General features: G+C 40.9%; 1 protein-coding gene across 2 annotated transcripts; it reads right to left on the bottom strand.

Annotated features, from left to right (window-relative positions):
* Positions 1-4,986: 4,986 nt before the first annotated feature.
* Positions 4,987-10,829, bottom strand: lman2 (lectin, mannose-binding 2). Of its 2 annotated transcripts, XM_079745518.1 has the most exons (9): positions 10,630-10,829; positions 10,061-10,179; positions 9,467-9,584; positions 8,878-8,960; positions 8,189-8,350; positions 7,227-7,341; positions 6,819-6,938; positions 5,574-5,747; positions 4,987-5,450 (listed from the first exon to the last, which is right to left on the bottom strand). In XM_079745518.1, the coding sequence occupies exons 1-8, from the start codon at positions 10,823-10,825 to the stop codon at positions 5,587-5,589; spliced, it is 1,074 nt and encodes a 357-aa protein (XP_079601644.1). In that variant the 5' UTR covers positions 10,826-10,829; the 3' UTR covers positions 4,987-5,450; positions 5,574-5,586. The 2 variants fall into 2 exon arrangements, with proteins under 2 accessions (XP_079601644.1, XP_079601643.1); XM_079745517.1 differs by having other exon boundaries at positions 4,987-5,747.
* Positions 10,830-21,154: the final 10,325 nt, after the last annotated feature.

Here is a 21,154-nt window from a genome sequence, read left to right as displayed (position 1 = left end):
AAACTCTCCTGTTCAAGCTGTATTAATATTATTCATGACTGGAATGGTGTGTTAGTGGTGTGATGATGGCACTTTATTGGATATAGTAAATGGATATATACAGTAAGTATAATTTATTTATGTACTAGCACCTTTAAAATGTATGTTTGCAAATGTTTTTGACAGGGATAACAAAAAAAAAGGCAGATGAATTCTGGGATTCTGAGTCTTTCATACTGCGAGTGTGTGAGCATGACTCTGTAGCTATCTCTGTAGTTTACAACAGGCCTACATAGACGGATGTAATGCAATGACAGTGCAGAGCAGGAACTAAACCCAGCTAACCCAGCATCATCTCAGCACAGCCTCCAAGCAGGTACATAAGTAGGTCAGCCTGACTCAGCGTTTTCATGCCATGACCTCATTTGTTCATTGACTAAGAAGTCGACCACTGTCTCAATAAAAACATTCAAATATTTTGGGATCTGGTTCAGAGATTTAGGTATTTTCCTTGTGAATGAATGGCCAAACGGTTGTTTTTGTATCCGTATAAAACAATTATTATTGACTACATGGTATATTGAGTAGGTGAAAAGTTAGATTGAGAGCGAAGCTAGCGTCAACATTGCCTTCCTTTTCTGTCACCCAGACAAACATTGTTTCACATTGAGTCATCTCATATTAAGAGTGCCTAATTTCCATATTAATATTAAGACAATAATGTGTTCTTTGGTTGTCCCACATAGTCTTCACAATGATAGACATCAGATGATTCTGTCTTTTCAAACGCAAATTAGGTTGAAGTCAAATTCCTGCCATTCAGAGGGGCACAAAATAAGTCCCTCAAATAACATGGAGGAAGTCCGGAAATGAATGCACATGCTTAAAGTCCATGATTACCAGTGCATAATGAACCCGGAGCCGGCTCCACCTCTCTGACTCCGCTGCTGAATAATTGACATCTGGCGGGGACGTTAATAATTCAACAGAATAATATGACGTCCCCCAAGGCCCCGGGGGAAATGGAGTGACTGAATGAGGGAGGATGAATAGAAGAACGGGACGTAAGAGTGCGACGGCACGGACGGATGATTGCTGCCGAGGAGGAAGGGAACCAAAGGATCGCTGTTTCTTTCTTTTTTTCTCGCTGACTCAAGCCCTCAAGGGGAGTGACTAGCGTTTCATCCTACTGGTCTGTAGCGAGTCCCTTGAACCGCCATGTTCCTTCTCTAACCACCACCACAAGAACTGAGCAGGCCTGTCACTCTTATAAAAAGCACCAAATACAAAGCGCAGTTGTATTCACCCTCATCATAATAATCCAATGACTTTGGTTAAATCTAAAACCAAATGGCAAGGATATCACATAAACTGAGGCAGATTAATTACGTATGAAGTCAGCAATACAGTATCATACCCACTGTTCATCCCTCAGCTTAACCTACAAAATGTCGTAATTTCCTTTCATCCAAAGCATGTTACGGTAAATTTAGAACCATGCATCAGGAGCAGGTCTGGGATGCCTCCAGGTACACTGAGGTCTGCAGACACTGATGGGGATTGAACCTATGGAGCTGGGAGCTGAACACCCCCAGCCATGAGACTATCCAGTCTACCACAGCCTCACCTTCTTCTTTGAAAGTCGATCATGAAACCGATTCAACTTTAATTCAGTCATTTTAAAACAGTTTTCTCTGAAGAAACAGTAACTAATTGTCTGGAGCAACTGCAGGAAGCTGGAATCTGACATACAGGTTGCCTACCCCGGTAAAACAACTGGCACTAGAGTTAAGATCATGACAACACTTACGACGGATCCTCTCTGATCACACAGACGCACGCACGCACGTGCTTGATGCCCTTATCGCCTCCTGGCTCCTTAATGTCATATCTAAAATTCAGCTGTAAGTCACTTCTGATAACAGCGTCTGCTAAATGACCGAATAGTTAAAATCTGAGAAAGACCCAGCACAGGTACAGCGTTGTCTTACCTTGTAGGATAGTCATTGCAGCACTGGAAGCTTGACAGTCTACTGGCCGGTGTGTCACCCAGATCAATAGTTAATAGTGATAGTGCAGGTCAAATCATCTAACACTTCCTCAACCACCCCTGGTTGCTAGGTGGAAAGAGACTCACATGTGCCAAAACACAAATGGGAGGCTATGGTTGGCTCTGTGCCTTGGAGGGGGGTTTGGGAGGGGGGGGGGGGGGGGGGGGGAGTCGTCATGGAAACTGAGAAGCTCCTTCTGAATGTAACCATTCACAGGGCCACGAGCAGGCGGTCACAAACAGAGAGGTATGGGAACAGGTGCAAGGGTGGAGAGAGGTGTGTGTGTGCAATCCCCCACCACCTGCAATCCTTGTTGTCCTTGAGGTCTGCACCTTTACTCTGAAGTTTTATGTTCATTACATGAACTTTGCAGATTTCATTGGTCCAATAGTTTCATTGTCTAACCAATGAATGAATGATATTGGTGACTAAGTGATCCGGGTTGTATCAAACGGCTTGCATGGAGGATGTTTCCTATCATCCAAAGAAAAGGAGAAACTCACCTCTCTTTATGTGTTTCAGCTGTCTCTCCGCCTCGTCTCTCTCCTCCACCAGTCTGCTGCACTGCTGGCACACAACATCAAACAGGTTAGTCTCGTGCTAGAGCACAGCTATTAGAGCAGGTTGCTGCAGCACGCGGAGTCCAGAGACCGGTGCATGACTTGTAGTTTAATGCATTTCTCTAGACAACTGTGGTAAGCAGTTTGCTAAATGATGTTGTTATTACATCTTATTTAGAGCTTAATTACAATGGTAAAAAAAAAATAAAACACTTTAAGGCCTATGAAAAAACTAAGAGAGTGCATTGCCAAAAGATGTTCCATCACTTATTCAATTAAAATGTACATATATAGGGCATAGTGTGAACATACTGTAAATGACTTATACATATCATTCACTTGGTTCATTGAACCTGGAATGGTGGATTGACAAACTCTTCTATTAAACATGTGTACTAGCTGTGTCGATAGGTGTTTTAAGATTACATTGAATTAGTTGTATTTGGATGTTCTTCATATTCAACATTCGCTGTTTGCATACGTTATCATCTCATATTCTTGCACAATACAACACTAATTGTAAACTAATTCTAATTCAACATATTCTGTCTAAGAGCGCAATTTTGTTAAGGGGTCTTTCACAAAAGCTTTAGTCACACACCTGCTTCACCCCCTACCCCAAAACGGTCACATTAGATCAATATCTGACAGGAGGGGTGTGTGTGTGTGTGTGTGTGTGTGTGTGTGTGTGTGTGTGTGTGTGTGTGTGTGTGTGTGTGTGTGTGTGTGTGTGTGTGTGTGTGTGTGTGTGTGTGTGTGTGTGTGTGTGTTCAGATTGACTCATCACCTCCCCAGCTGAGGTCTACGGTCAGAGCCAAACCCTGCTGGATGGGTTTAAACCCCGCTGGTGCCTTGTCTTCACTGTGTGCAGCGGGCTTGGTTCTACGCCAAATAACTGAATGTGTAATAAGCTATTGTAATCTAGAGGGAATCTGTGCCACGTTTAAAACCATCAAAAAGGTCAATAATTGGGGGGGGGGGGGGGGGTTCTATTTTTTTCCACCCCTGTCTCGAATGCATTATTCCTTTGATATATATTTTGACTGAATGGAGACAGGAGAATCTCGCGTCAAGCAACATTCAAACAAACCCTTGCGTTCACCATCCTCCATTGTCCAACACAAACCCCATTTTGGAAATGAGAAATAAAGAACTTATAAATCGGAAGCCAATTATTATGTCCGATGCAATCTCAGTTTCGTTGGAATCGGCGAGGGTAGCAATACATTTTGGGAGGGGTCCATCCATCTCACCATCTTCACACCGGCTGGCGAAAGAGGTTGATTTTGAATCTAGGCCTAAATTAACCTTCCGTAAGCCTAGCTAACACCAATGTGGACTACCTATCGGCACATGATTAATAACATTTTGTGACAATCACGGCAGAGGGAGCTAAATGCTATCTCTAGGCATCCCGGCGCTCACCTCGGTCTCCATCTGGGGGTCTCCGTTCTGCTCGCAGTGCTCCATCTGTCTACCGGCGGAATATATTAGCTTACTTTACTAAAAAGATTAACCCAAAATGCAGGTCTGAGCGCAAAAACCAGCAGTATTATCCAAGGGGCATGATTTGGTTTTAAGCTTAAAATGTGGCTACATATTTAACACATGGGCTGGTGATGTAGCAGCTGCCCACCGGCGGAGAGAATACAGGGTCCTCCTCCTCCTTCAGTGCACAGCATCATCATCTGTCTCCCCAAGTACCCGCCCCTCTCCTCTCGGCCCAATTCAGCTTTTATTGCGCATCTCTGAGACCAGCTCGAGCTGGGACTGGAGAGCAGCCAGCAGGTATGTGTAAAACGAATAAAAAAATAAAACACATTTGGAGCCAGGCCCGCAATTGAAGGCCAATTAGGCCTACATTGAAGTTTCCAAATCTAAATTGTCAAAACGTTCATAGGCTATAGTTACAATTGTGATTAATAATTAGCCTGCAACACCAAAAACATTTTCTCAGAATAACTAAAATAACGGTTTTCTATAACACCTTACGTTTGCACATTGGCATCATTTACGCCAGATAAAAAGGTGGAAAGCGTGAACAAGCCTTACCCGTTCATTTGCCTTGATCGCCATCTAGGGGTCCGTAAACAGTTCAGGCTGTAATTGGAGCATGACACCCACACAAAAAGACAGGCGCAATGCTTTTCCTTCATCTCACTAGCCGACGTCTGTTTCTTAAAAGACGCATAGTGGCTACCTTTGGTATCAGAAAAAATCATTGTTCTGTAAAAGCAGTTTAAAAAAACAGACGCATTTGTTCACTGTCTTACTGTACATAGAAAAAGTATTATTTTGAGCAGGATAAAAGCACAGACACAAAAAACGCAGGACTGTCTTTTCATGGTCTCCAACCACTCTCCAAAATGTCAAAATATGCTATATACAAGATCAAGACTATTTCATAGACAAATTTATTGACAGTGTTTTTCTTACACTTGGACAGGAGTGCCCTTCATTTTGACGTTCCAATTATTCAGGGTGAAATTAATATTGAAAAAAAAAATAATGCAAGTAAATCCATGATTTGGTTATTATTGGTAGTGCAGGTTCCTTTTACGGTTCAGAATTTCAGCTGGTGGAGAGTACACGTGCCAACACCACATCAAAAGCATCCAAACCAGGTTGTTAAAAAAAAAGAAATCTAAAAGAGTCAGTAAGTGGCAGCGACTTATGCTTTCAGACAACAGCCCAATAAGAGAAACCAAACCCAAAAAACAAACAATCAAGATGTAAAACCGAAAAAAAGATGGTGTCACTGGTCATGTGGAGGCTGACAGCTCTGTTCATCTAATCAAGCGTCTCACAGACTCCCATTCTCTCAGGCCGGAAGTGAGCATGACCTGCTCTCAGCGCAGTGCTGCAACGATATAAACATTTGTACAATTTTCACAAAAGACCATCACATTAAAAGCGTTGAATCTGATGTCGGCAAAGAGTTCAAATTCACAAATTAAACCTCTCTGAAAAGGCCCCACTCTACCCCTTGCTCTCCTTTAGTAGAATCGCTTGTTTCTTTCTTGTCTCTTTTGGAAAACTACAGCTCCCACCACAGCACAGACTACAATTCCCAGCAGGGAGCACAGAAGAAGCAGGAAGACTTTCCAGCCTGTGAGAGCCGTGCCTCGGAAGTTTCCGGTGGGATCGTCGATGTTGTCTATGAACGAGAGAGGGACAACACCCATTGATGGTTAAATGGTCCTTTATGGTAAATGAGAAATTGTCTTGAGGCATTCATCAAATGCTATGATATGACAATATAACGATAACAATATAACATTTAAATGGCACTTTGAAAATAGAGTGTCATTAATGAAGCAATTTAGATTTAATCAAATGGGCATTGGATGTGAATAAGGCTTCCGATCATTTTCCAAAAAGGAAAAAGGTTAAGGTACAAATTTTCACACTTAAAATAGTAGAGTATCTCTACACTGTCAGCATAACACAGAAACAGCACCATGTCAAGTGAGTCAAAGGTAATTGCATTGGATTAGGGTTAGAAACAGGGACAGGAAAATAACATACGATATCGCAATTTGCAAATGAAAAGTGACATCACCTCACAATAAGGTCCTTTAATCAATCAGCTGGACATGATTGACAAGTTTTAATTGCATATTGAGTTAACTTGAGATTAATCACACTTTTAAAATTAAAAGAAATTGAAGTTAAATGAGATTATCAAATGGAATGACACATTATCATTCATACCAGATGTACTTAATAAGCATAAACTAGACCAAGTGATGTTGAGGGAGCTTTATTGACTCACCTAGTTCGGGTTGAATATGATCTTACGGAACACTACAGATTTGGGAATTGTAAACAGGCTGTGACTTACTGCAATTGTAATTTAAAGTAAAGTAAGTGGAACTAAGAACAAAAATGATCTCTGATATGATTGTTGAGATTCTGTGGGCCAACCCCATTCAAAATATAAGTAAAAAAAAAAGAGAATGTGCGTTAAAGCGTCAATTTAAATTAATCGCGTTAAAATAAGATTGCGTTAACGCGTAATTAACGCTTTAACTTACCCAGCCCTAATTTTTGATGTTTTCTTTGCTGAAAGAGAATTGCGTGTAGTATAGGACCTAAGGTCGGAATCGAACCTGCGGTAGCTGCGAGGCATACTGCCAACGTGGCTCGAGCACTGGTAAGTTAGATCACCGGGCACTCGAGAGGTGGTGAAGGGAATGGAGAATGGGGAGCGGGGGTCCTTCCCTACCTTTGGGGGACTTGAGCAGGTTGACGCTGGGCTGGATCTTGGTCCAGTCCTGGCTCTCCTCCTCGGCTGTGTGCTCCACCATCAGCTGGTACATCTTCATGGAGATGATGTCATGGTTGTCTGAAAACAGTCAAGGTAAATGATTCCCTTTGAAAGAGAAGCTCTGGAGGGGTTGTTCTGGATTTTAGGTGCATTGTGGGAAATGTAGGAAAACAACTATGCAGGAATACAAAGGAAATTAAATAAATTATAAGCAGTTAAAGATGGACATGATCAAATATTAAAGTATGTTTGAAGTATGGCAACTCCCTCCTCAGCCAGCTCGTTATTTCCCCTAAGAGATGAATAAAGTACCTATTCATTCATCCATCCATTGATCCATCCCTCCCTCTGTTACTCTGAACCTACCAGACAGGTCCCCTGTGGCTGCTGACGCTCCGAAGTAATAGCCGGTGGGCAGACTGACTCCTCCGATGTCGATGCACTCCTTCCACTCGTTCTTATCCTCCACATCCACCATGACCTGCCCAGCAGAACACCACAAGGTCAGGGAGACTCTTTACAGACTCTCCTTTTAAATTGTACTATATATTTTTTTATTGATTCAAATGAGACTTAATAAAAGTAAAAAACAAATAAGTGACATGTGATGGGACGATGTCACCCAATAATTTCTTTCAATAACTTTAATCGCCATCAGGGAGTCGAACCACTAACAGTGTTTATGCCATTCTCTACCAGTTGAGTTAAGAAGGACCTGCACTGCATCTGTAACTGAGCCCTGCACTCAAACTGTACTTTGTTGAAATGTGCTCTAGTGATGAACAGCAAAACACAACCCGTCATCAGACTATTATGCACTGCCACCAATTATTTAAAATAATTGTATTAATATATATCTTTCTGATACCTATTGCGAAAAGTCACTCTGGTCTAGCCTCCGAACCAGACGAATCTGTGAGCTAATTCTAAATTTGCTCTGATCATCATCATCACCATCATCATCAAATATGGGGCCAACAACTGATATGGAAAGTTCTGTTGAATACACTGTTGCAACAGTGTTTAGTAATTGGACGGTACATTTTCTATCAGAGAAAAACCAACAACTTCAATTAAATCTTTGGTTGATAAGAAAGACGTGATTGCTGTTCTTCCGTCAAGATTTTTCGTTCCCCAAGAGCGACGGCACACGCTTCTTTGCGCGCTAATGTTTAGAGGCTCTTGTAATTGGGAGTATGTACAGACTGCAGTTTTTGATCTGACTGTTCTTAGCTTCAGCTGTGAGTGATTTTGATGATTAAATAACTGATCCATGTAAAGCTGTGTTCATTCAGGAGGTGCTCGATCAGAGGGAAAGGACGACTCACAGTGAGCCGGCCCTTGGAGTAGCGGATGGCCAGATAGGTTTCATGGTCTTTGTTCCTGATCTCAGCAGCACAGCCTCCCAGCTCCGCGGAGCGGCCGTCTTTGCCGTGGTCGTAGCCCACACTGCCGTTGCTCACCATGGCCGAGATGAAGGGGAAGGTCCGCTGGCGTCCCCCAGAGGACAGACAGTAAACAACAAAGCAAGTGTTAGTGCATAGGTTTTATTGCATGGCAGAGAATAAGGTACAGGAAGAGGAATGCATCACAATTGCATTTTAATGGCAATATCTTCTCATGTTTAATAACAACATTCAGCCAAGGACAGGACAACAAATACTCTAATAGGATAAAGAGTTGTATCAAAGTTTTAATCTAAAAGCTTAAATGTAAAATATGGTGCAAAATATGGTCCAACACACCCATGGCCACGCCCTGAATAATTGTGGCAAATCATAAGCAACTCTCGTTGGAGTAGCCAAAAAAAAAGTAGCCAATCAGAGTCCACATGAAAACACCCCAACTGAAGAGGTCCCAATGCAGATTGAGAGACAACTCACATCCGTCGAGTCATCGTTAGAATAAGTGTCTATAAACACGGCCAGCCCGTGGAACACTGCATTGTGGGAAAAGATGGGGCCTGCAAAGAGAAGGTCAGGGGTCAGAGGTCAGGCCAACCCCCCTGCACACTTACATCCATCCCATGGAGGTCATTGCGGAAGGTATCCAAAAAAATAGCCAGGCCAACAAAATGGTCCTGGTTCCCAAACACAGGGCCTAGGATGAAGGCAGAGATGGAGTGAGAGTGAGTGAGTGAGCAGAGACTTTTGGAGCAGAGCTGCCGAGATGTTGAGCCAGAATCATACTTCTGTGATTCAAAACAACCTTGAACTCTGGAAAATAACAATTAAGAGACCCAGTGTACCGAGGGCAGCTATTAGACACAGAAGTACAGTTGAGACTTGACCCTCCAAGGTGGAGCCGGGGATGAGGTTCAGGCCAAACAACCCTCCACAATGAGCACACAAAATAACATGGTGAATTAAAACAAAAAAGACATGGTAGTTGTCAAGCTGCGTCAATGAGGGTTGTGAAAATGTACTTCAAGCCATTTCTTCCTCTGGGTGAAAACATATGGTCGCATTTGCATCATTACTAAAGTAATTTTCCAATTAAGGGCAAGTTCTTTGATCCTGTAAGTCACTTCCATGCAAAGAGACTTACATTGCTTTCAGAAAAATGTCATTGAGAAGCGGGTAGGGTAGATGTCCTAATGATTATACCTGGGTGCAGTCTCTCCTTAGTATACCAGATGGCGATACCATCACCATGGAGATTCTTCTTCCCCGACCCGTGGATCTTGAACTGTACATGCATCTCCCAGTCCTTCAGATGAACTGGCTAGAAACAGAAGGAGAAACCTGTTTTTATCAACACTGCTGATCAACAAAAAACAACAACAACATAGAAACAGCCAATACACTCCTGATACCGGCATACACCGAATGATGAATTAATATATATATATATATATATATATATATATATATATATATATATATATATATAAATATATAGACCTAGCTTGTATAAATCTGATTATAATGCCAGACAATGTTAAGCATACTACTACAATTTCAAATTGTAGTAGTATGCTTAACATTGTGTGTTTAAAGCAATGTCCATTGTAGTACAATGGACATTGCTTTAAACTCTTTTGGTGCATTGTATGTTGTTTACTGTATGTTTAGTATGCTAACGCTATATTGGCACGGTCTCAATTGTAAAAAGAGATGTTTCATCTCAATGAGACTAACAAGTGAAATGGCTGAATTTGTTAAGTGTATACGCTGCTGGTTGATCTATGATTCTCTCACCACAGTGTTCCAGATGGAGCCCTGCTTGCTCCGGTCATCAGGAGTCAACCGCACGTACGAACTCGTCACCAAAGTGCTGCCCCAGAAATCCCATTGGCTGGACGACGAGCTGCCGACGCCTAGAAGATAAACGGAGACGCTTCAGACATCCTGCTTCCATCTAGGTCTCACCATGGCAGTCCCCTCTCAGGTTATATGACACCTGATTTGCATAGGAAGTGCACAAGGAAATACGATCTCCTCTATACTCTGTACTTTATGCATTCACCCTAGAGTGGGAATGAGGGTGTCAGCAGAAAGTAAAGGACAGTAACGAAGATCTAAAAAAAATAAACTTGATAAGACTGTCTTCATTGTGGACGTTCATTAAGTTAGAAATTATATTTAGTAACCCTATTGAAACTAGACCTCACTGATCTTTACATACGTATACGTGTATTACGTCTCGAAGAGACTTAAAGTGATTATTAAGTTACTTGATAACCTTACTTTTCACTGTAACTAGACGAAATATACCACGATTAAAACATGATCACAAGCTTTAAAGCGCAATTCATCCTCCATCTTACCGTGGTAAGGTTTCATGAGGGAATGTTCTCTCTTCAGGTGTTCTTGATTCCCGTCTGTTATATCGCAGTGCACAAACGACGTACGAAGTATCAGACATAGCATTGCAGTCCTTAGAAATGTCGAGAAGTTCGTCATTTTGTTGGAATAATGTCGCGAACAGACTGACTTGACTGTTTTCCTGGTTTCTACCGCCATGATGTCGGTGCGCCCTCTATTATCTTCCGTAGAGGTCCGCAGCTCAGTGTGTATGTACGTCAACTGAATTATATATATTTGTTTAAGTAAAATGTAAACTATATATTTTTAAATGTATTGGATTATACTATTATGATTTATATTACAAAATAAATGTGTATCGTTTTTCAAATCAGGAAATAAAAAGTATACAACAAACAACAAGTAAAACAAGCAGAAAAAGTTAAATATATAAAAAGATGAACATACAAAAACACATAAGTTAATATATGTAAAGTGATCAATTATTCATATTTTTTCTAATTGTTTAACATGGGAATAAAAGTTAATTTTCTTTCAGATGATATCAGATACCATAATCGACCGCAGACTCATAGTACTTCTTGGTGCTATCGGTACCGATAATCTCTTGATGTTTCCACACGAAATTATTTCTTACACGTACATAGCATAACGACCCGTCCACCAATGAAACAGAAGCACATCACAATTTTAGCGTACCGTTTTTTCTACACATCCACTAGGTGGCAATAGAATGCTAAGAATAACACAAAAAGAAGGGAACTAAGGGATTTAGGGATTAATATAAATATTCCTAATATAAGGGATACAATATTAGAATGTTATATTTGGTTATATTCTAAATATTCTTAATATCTGGAATTCCATCAATAATATTATATAAATGTTGGTGATAATTATTATTCAGATATAACATAACAGGGCAGAATGATCAGACAGTCAGATAGTGGTCACATGATACACACACACACACACACACACACACACACACACACACACACACACACACACATATTGATTTTCGTGACAATCATGATGCAGCAATTAACTGCATTATGTGTACACTCTTGTTTTCATAGTAGCCTATTTATTCGGTCTGCCTGTCCTGTTTGTCAAATAAATTGCTACAGATGGAGAGCGAGAGAGTGAGAGAGAGAGAGAGAGAGAGAGAGAGAGAGAGAGAGAGAGAGAGAGAGGGGGGGGGGGGGGGGGGGAGGGGGAGGGTGATGATGATCACTATATTACACAGCATATATACAAATGCAGAACACACACACACACACACACAAACATAAACGCACACGCTCTTAAAAACCTGTAGTGTGTTGGTGAGCATGAGCGTGCATCTAATACTTACTTCAGAAGTGGAGTGGCATGTGAAGAATATCATGAATTGATCATTAAATAATTATGGAATATTTTAGGGAATCGTACTTGAGTAGTACTGTATTTGTTTTGTAAACAATACGAGTTATGGGATAGAAACATCAAAACTTAACAAACCATTTAACATTGCTGTTTGTTTAAAGTCTGCCACAATGGCCCACAGATCAGGACATGGCAGCGGTCTGTATGAAAACATTAGGGGTGTCACCTGAAGACAAGTGTATGAGATTAGGAAAATTTGGTTCCGGCTGACTACTGGGTTATTATGTAGTCTATGTGGAAGGAGAAGAGTTCCAAGGCCGAAGCTACCTCCCACCTGTCCTTGGCTCATTTCCAAAACTTTTCCTTATGCCTTGAGCATTCAATCTTCACCCGGATGTACGATGAAGGAGCAAAGTGGAATTGGGACTGATTGGGACAGCTGGAGGACAGATTTGAGGTGAATAGATTTCTAAAGGGCATTTCAACAAAATTATCATAATAATAATAATAATACATTTTATTTATAGTGCCCTTTTCATCCGAAGATCCCAAAGGTCTACAGGTTAAAAGTTTTGTTGTTAGAAGGGGGGCATGTCCATGGATACTTTGGTGGGTGAGGAGGGAAACCTTGTTCTCAATCTTGGTGGAAACGGGAAGCCAGGGGAGTGAGTGGAGGATGGGGGTTATGTGCTCATGTTTGCGCACTCACATCAGGATCCTAGCTGCAGAGTTGTGTATGTATTGGAGCCTCTGCAGGCTCTTGCTAGGGATCCCGATGGGTAGTGCGTTAAAGTCGTCCAGTCCGGACTACTGTTACACATCCTCTATAATTACGGTGTCCAAGATGAGATTGTCAAGGTCATCGCCATCATACGACAACCCGACAACCCATTGCAAAGCATGGATGGTCCATCTAAGGAGTTGCTAACAATGCCAGGAATCCTTTGGGGAGAAAACCTAGCTTCATTCCTCATTGGTATTGTGTTGGAGCCCATCCTTAGGCAAAGTCTTGTACTCACGGATCATCATCAAGCAGTATCGATCAAGACTTTAACAAAACCTGCATCTCACCTTTCTTGACTATGCGGATATCTCGCCCCCGAAGCTGATCCCCTGTGTGATACGCACGACATGTCAACATCAGACAGGTCGGTCAGTTTTCTGCATCGCAAAGTGAGTACATAACCATCAATGATGAGGAAAGCCCCATGCAAATATGTTGCAAAAATGGCACACAACTCAAAGAGGTCAGTTATTTCAGGTACCTTGGGTCCTACTTTGCTGACAGTAATAAGGTCATCCTGACAGGACAAATGTCGTAGACCTGTAGCAATCCTCACAACACCTTGCAATCAAGTATCTCAGTAAGTCACCAAAGTTGGTCTTCTTCAGAGCCTATGTGGAGAGCATTCTTCTCTATTGAGCCGAAACGTTGACCTTGAAGACAGAGCTTCAGGATCGCTTTGACGATATGAAACACCAGGCTTTTCATGAGTTCACAGAACCTCCCATGGCATATGCCAAGACCAAAGAACAGATTTACGACATAACTGCTGTTGCTCGATGTATAGTACGTTTTGCTGTGTGTTGAATCTTTTTTCTGGTTTGGGCTGTAGGATGATGAACGGACAGAGGAGGTGCTAAGACTGTTGATAACCTGACAAACAAAAACCCTAAGACTACATAGCTAATCATTTTTCTTGCATATGTGGCCTTATGGCACTGGGAGAGTGATATGTAAATGGATGATGAGGGGGTTGGAGAATTGTTAGGATACGCTTAGGTATCATAGATCTTAAGCCGGTATGGCTGCCAATTATGTTTATTGTCAAGCTTCCGACAATTGGAACAGCGGGTACAATGGATATCGAGGACAATATCTGATGGTTTAGCAGGAAGTGCAATGCACTTCGCGATCAACATCATTTTGGAATACAGCCTTCGTGTCTGTTGCCATAACAGGACAACCAGCAGATTACAGATTAATTGCACACTAGATCCCTGCGGCAGCCCGAAGGCTAAAGCGATGGATATGAGAGAGAGATATTCATAGAGCGATATCAATAGAAACAGACATGCAAAGAAACTAATCTTGCAGGGCGCAGTGGAACAAATTTGATTTCTGAAATGAATCTAATTTTGGCAAAAGTCTGACACTATTGTTGCATTAAAAATGGAGTTGCAGCAGGTAACAACGTGAATTCCTCACTAGTATCATAGTAATGTTTGTACAATAAGGCTATGGAAACTCATGTTAAAGGGACCCTATTTTCCCAACCATTTCAAAGGCTACCCTATAGGGACATCACATTGGGATTGTCCACCCATGCATACACCGGCCTACCAGCTGGTAAAGTCCACTGAGTCGGTTGGCAGGTTGATCTATCCGTCATACATCTCGGTGGAACCTCCAATGTGTGATGTCACTCAAGGGCAGATTTTGACAGGGCTTGTAATGGCTAATCAACATCACACTGGGTGGCAACATAGAAGCCCTTCACAGACCTGGAGGGAGAGTGTCTCTTAGAGGACATGATCAAGTGACCTACAAATTCACGAGTGTATACCCCCAGAGGAGCTGGTCAAATGAGAGCCTTACCCTGCCCACAACTCAAGGACACTTAGTGCTGAAGTGCCCATAAGCCACACACATGCACACGCATGCACTTGCCCATACACACACACACACACACACACACACACACACACACACACACACACACACACACACACACACACACTTATAGCAAGACTGATTTGGTTTCATTACCTGGTGAGCAGTTGATTTAGTTGCTGTTTTCACAGCAGAGCTCTGAGAATGACATCAACAGTGCCCCAGAATATCAATCAGAACATAACTGTGTCCAATCCCCCCCAACACAACCATCACCCTCCCCCATTCTTTGTTGGGTGTCTATGTCCAGTTACAGGTAATTTCTGTGTGCAGCCACAGCTCTCAATGAATTTATTTTACTCAAACCACACATTTGCCAACACCCAGTAATTGCCCTGGTTAAAGAGGGAATGCATGAATAATAGATGGAGGGAAGGGCAGAGGTAAAGGAACTCTTGACTCTCCTTTTCTTCCTGACATTCAAGCTCTTTCTACTGCAGAGAGCAAGCAGGAGAAATAGACACAATAGACCCTGAGTAATGTATGAAATATATATGTATGAGTCTCTCTTTGTCCCTCTTTGTATTCTCAATATCTCCAACTCTGCATTCTCGATCTCACTTTAACTCTCGGTCTCTCTTTCTTTATGCTCACTAACTGACAATTTCTTTCTCTCTCTCTCTGTATCGCTGACTCTCTATCTATTATCTCTCTCTCTAAATTCAATTTGAAGGGATTATTGACATGGGAAACATACATGTAGTGAAGAATTAGATACTATCCAATAAAAATTATACTGTGTAAAAAGTCGACTGTATCAACTGTATAATATTACAGAAAAGTGTGGGAATTTTCAGGTTTCCTCCTCCTAGAAGGTCGTGACCAGTCTTTACCGTAAAGATTCTGTACAGAGGTCCTTGTAATGACCTGGAGATCTACAGCAGAAGGTTATGTCACATCCACCACATGCATCACAGAGATAGAGGGAGAGTGAGAGATAAAGGAGGAGAGGAGAGAGGATTTATAAGTGTTCTTTCTAGTCTGAGAGCTGCTTGGAAGACTCAGCTCATCAGTCGGGGATGATGCACTTTCATTTAGCTTTAGTTGCCACATAGCAACAGAGGAATAATTTACATCACAGTGCACCGCCGCAACAAATTATACGGTACCTGGGGTTATGGGGGGTTACTTTGGGTGAGCAAAATATATAAAGAGCGCCCCATGTCTCAGGTAGCAGGTAGACAGTATTAGATTGGATTAGACTAGAACCCATTTTGTTCCGTTTCATTTACATTCTGCGTTTCCATTTGATTGAGGTCATTTTTTGTACATATTTGTGGTTCTTTTTATATCTTAATGGGATATTTTTTTTAATAATTATACCTTCCTGTATTTCTTCTGAGACACACAAATAAAAGTATTTTCAGGGATACATTAAATACATCTCATCCCATCACATCACAAACCTGTGCACCTATCCTGTATAAGTACTGTATGCTAGTATCAGTGCTGTTTATACATATAATGTCTATATTGTATCAATACAGTATACAGTGGCAGCAATGGAACTGGCAGCACGGTAGCAATCACTGTAGATGTTCTCACCCACCGATCTGGGTGACTGCTCTACCTCAGCCAGATGCACGCCGGATACGCATGTTATTAGCAGACCTAGTCTAAACTACATCGTACATGGAGAACCTTCGCAACACCTCTGTGGCTGCGACACATTTCGAAACAAGCAGCTACAACCATTTGGCAGTTCTCCCAGTTGTAGATCAGATCATTTCTAAGTGAGGCGGTGCTCAGCACTTTGAGATTCTGGTCTGTTGGCTGCGTGACAGGTGTCCAATTCCCCTCCATAACACGGTACAGACTGGACCAGCAGACTGGAAGGCTTCAGAAGAATCGCATATCTCTGGCAGCAGCACTGTCATACTTTATCTATCAAGCTACAAAGGCAATTCAACCATGCACTTAATCTGGCATAACTGCATGTGTGTACCAGTTTGTGTTTGAGTGTGTGTGCGTGCCTTGGCTCGGCCGACCAAACCAAACACACCACCTGTGGTGCAGGCACCATATTAGGGTATTCATTGAACATGCAGCAATCTTGAAAAATGTGAGTGTGTGTGTGTGTGTGTGTGTGTGTGTGTGTGTGTGTGTGTGTGTGTGTGTGTGTGTGTGTGTGTGTGGGTGTGTGTGGGTGTGTGTGTGTGTGTGTGTGTGTGTGTGTGTGTGTGTATGTGTGTGTCAACTGCAAATTATGGATTTGAAGGCTTATGTATATTCATGTTTTATGGGCTCTATGAAAGTGCTTTTTGGATTCATTATTTATGACTTCCGTTCCGTTCCTTTTATCATGTAAAGTTGATAGGAAATGTGGCTTCATCACATACACCCCATCAAGGAATGCTGTTGGCCAAATTGTGGAATTATGAGAGAATGGTATGTTAAAATGGGTAATTCAATTGTTCTTATTAATGGGGTCATTCATCACTGTCAGCTACTTTAAATTTAATTATTTATGCAATGCATGAAATTTATTTTCAATACATGATACATTAATATTAACAATTTAGTCAATTAGGTAGCAATACATTTTGTTCCGGAATGCCTACATAGAGTCTGTGGACATTGGATCAGCTAGACTGTGAATGACAGGATTAAACTAAATTAAAGTTAGGGTAAGCAATCAGGAGAAAGTAAGCATAAAACCGGCAAGACTAAGCATGAAAGTATCCCACCCTATCCTCTTACAAAATCCTACCCCTCCCTTCAGGCCACCCTCAAAAGCCATTTCCCCAAAACACATGATTATCAAGAGGTTTCACAGGCTCTTAATCGGAATGACTCAGCGGTTTGGAGAGCCCCACATCTGACGCCAGTGTAGCAATGTCTGTTACAACGCCACCTGTTACAACGCGAAAGGTGACATTTCTCATTTTTGCCTCCTCCAGACAAAGGACACAGGGTGGTGGTGTTGCTGCTAGGAACAGGGCTTATTGTAAAGGTTTGATAATGATACATGGCCTGGTGTGTTTGCCATCTGGGAGGACTGCCTCAGGGTGTGTGGAGATGGCTGATTTAACCTATGCACATTGATTACGTAATGTGCATCAGGTATGCAGCCTCACCCAGCCACAGAGTCCAATCAGACTGTCAGGTGAGGCTGCTCAAACCAGCCATCATCCACCCACCCACAATATCTGACGTTTATCTTTGAGGTTTCTCTAAAGAGGGTATTTGGAAGGACGGTGACGGTTTTAGGAGAAGGTTGTGTTGACACTAATTGGATATACAGTGACACAGGAGAGCTGCATCTCCTTGGATCATGTTATCTTATCTGTCAGGTTCTGTCAGCAGAAAAGCACATTTTTGGAGATTGCGGCCTGGTTGATGAATCGCCTAATATGGAGCCCGCAACACAGGAAGTGTATTTGGTTTGGGCATTCCAACATCAGGCAGGCCAACGCACAAGTACCACACACACACACACACACACACACACACACACACACACACACACACACACACACACACACACACACACTTTGTACTACAAGCTAAAGCCCCGGCAGACGTCATGGCAACAGTAATAATGTATGTGGGTGGCTTTCAGAACCGCAAGACGAGAGAGAGAGAAAGAGCTATGACAGTAGGACATGATCTGAGATTAAAACTAGGTTAGGCAATTTGGAGAATAATCTAGCCAAATATAAATTTTTGACTTCCTTCAGGCCTCCCTCCAATGCCACTCCCACAAAACCCATGACTAGCTTGCTAGCTTTAGCAACAGGTCTGCATGGTTGAAGACTCTTGTCAGGTGCAATGAGAGTCACTGCACTTAGGTAGCCGTCTAGGTAAGTAGACATTTTAAGGTAGACATTTTAAAGTTATGTCATATCTGTAAATATATCCAATAAAGAATTTAATTATCATTCTGATGATGATCAATACAGAGACTAACTGAAATAATGCAATCATAATACATCATTCTCATGATAAATCTGGCCTAAGCTACATTCTAAATAAGATGCACAGTACTTATAAAATGTGTCAAATGAACAATAACCTCAAAACAACTCTTCCTAAAAAGGTGTTGGATCATGTTAGAAATCGAATAAAAAACAGGTTAAACTAATTATTGACCAATGGTCATGTACATCTCTTAATTTAAAATTACATCAAAACAAGAGAGATAGCTAAACAAAGTAATAACAAGGAATGCCATGATCTGCCTCAAACCTGAATATGGAGCAGTCACCCTTCTACTTTGACCTCCCACAAATACTCAAACCCTAGGCATGACGTTATTGGAAAAAAAAATAGATTGTAAAAACATGTTTCTCTATTCAAAGAATTTCTTTAGTATGCCTGCAGCTTACGTTTCCTAAAACACGAGCTGAGGCATCAAGAAACTGGGCATTTATGGACCCTTTTGCCTATAGAAATATAACTTTAAATTAAATCTTCATTATAGGATTATAACTTTAAATGTAATGGTGACTTTAGATGGATCTGGTGAAATAAAAATAATATGAGATTCCCCAGGCGAACCATGCAATGGGACAGCCAACCCTAGGATCATCCACCTAGACTCCCACAACAAAGTAAATCTAAACTGGAAAGAGATCTGGAAGAGTTTTCCCCTGCCGGGGGCCTTGTTGGGTGTTGGAGGATCCACCAGTTGGCTTTGGGAAGGTCAGGAGGTTATCAGCAGTTGGAACCATTGGGGGATCAGCCAAGCGGATTCTGACCTTATAACATCTGAACCTTCTATGGCAGGGGCTTAAAATCTTTCCATCTCAGGACCCAAAAGACAATTTCATTCTGTGACCGTCAACCAGGATACACTCTGAAATCTATGAGCACATTGAAATGAGCCACTTCCAATATTTTGGGTCCACTCCCATCCCATAGTTTGGAAACCCCTGTTCTACTTGGTTGTGACCAAACAAACATGGAGAAGTGAAGAGAAACTTTAAGGTTTCAAATGCGTGGAAACACACACTCACATTTCATTTAGAGTGGAGGTAATTGTGAAAACATATGTAGATAACCCTTAAAAAAATAACTACAACCACAATAATTTACAACATTTTCTTATGTGGTTGGCTGTGCGCTAACGGCTGAAACGTCCCAGTCTGATTCAGATTGGACATTCTCAAAGGCATTATTGACTGTGTTTGTGTAAAAGGGTAAATAAGTATTTCTTCACAGCCAACGAATATACTTTTTAAGAATTCTGCCCAAAAACATAAAATTTGGGGACCCACTGGGGCAACCAATTTCCTTAAATTGGTTGCCCCAGTGGGAATAGAGAACCTAATCCTGTCATTGTTAATGGAATGCTCTACCAATTGAGGAAGACAGGACCTAGAAAACACTAGCCACCAGTAGTCCCGTTAATATCACATTGGTTGAATAAATGCACATAAGAGTCTGCAAAAGTCATCCCATTTAAAGAACTTTTGTGAATGAAATAATGTGGACGCACTACATAAAAGAGATAGAGAGAAGAGCCTTTGAAAATATTTTTTTATCTTAAATAATTTATCATTCAAATTCCCATTGCTTTTAACACTTTGAGATGAAATAGGCTTACATAATCAAGTGTCAACAATCATGTTTTATGTCTAAACAATGACAAAAATATCAATATAGATAATTTGAATATTTCTCAACTGCTGTTTTTGTGTGTGTGTGTGTGTGTGTGTGTGTGTGTGTGTGTGTGTGTAGAATAAAAATATATTTCTGTTTTTAGATCTTTTCTTTTGAATAGAGGGACAGATAGATCGGAAATAACCAATAGAGGCGTTGTATATATATATATATATATATATATATATATATATATATATATATATATTAAACAAGCTCTTCTGAGAGCTCCACCTCATATTTACACCCAGAGTTTAAAAAAAGTTAAATTGAATGAAAATCAAAGGGTAGCTTGACTGTTAATCTCTGACGTTTTCTTAAGTACTCTGTGATCTTGTACTTGCATTAAAACATCCAAGAGGAAATACTATTGAGACAAAGAGTAAAAAAAAACAAGTAAAGATCTAAAGATTCATATCAAATGGAGATAATAATTAAATCTAATATTTTGTCTGAGCTTTGTGTTTTAAGTTGATTTGCTACCTTAATTTATTCACAGAAAAGTGCTTGTGCAAGTGAGTTCACAACAGAATCAACTGCATTTAAAAAAAATGTAAAAATAAAATAAAACTCAAATTAATAGAATGGAGACGTATTAAGTGGCACTGACCACCACAAAATATGAATTTTGTTGCATAAAATAACAACAACATTGTACAATATTACATCTAATGCTGAAGGAAAAAAAATCATTTTTGCATAAATGTAAAGCACATCACAGGTGACAAGCCTTTTTTAATACTTTCAGAAAAATGTATTTTTGAAAAATAAATGCATCTCCTTTTGACATATTTATTAACAAATTCCGACTAGCAAAATATCTTAGAATTTCTGTACACATATTTCTGAAAATAACCATGTTTTCTTTTACAGAAAAAAAT

This window comes from Pollachius pollachius (assembly GCF_949987615.1).
Source record: "Pollachius pollachius genome assembly, chromosome: 10".
Lineage (NCBI taxonomy): Eukaryota > Metazoa > Chordata > Actinopteri > Gadiformes > Gadidae > Pollachius > Pollachius pollachius.
The sequence above is the reverse complement of the archived record's forward strand: the minus strand, read 5'-3'. Positions and strand labels throughout refer to the sequence as shown.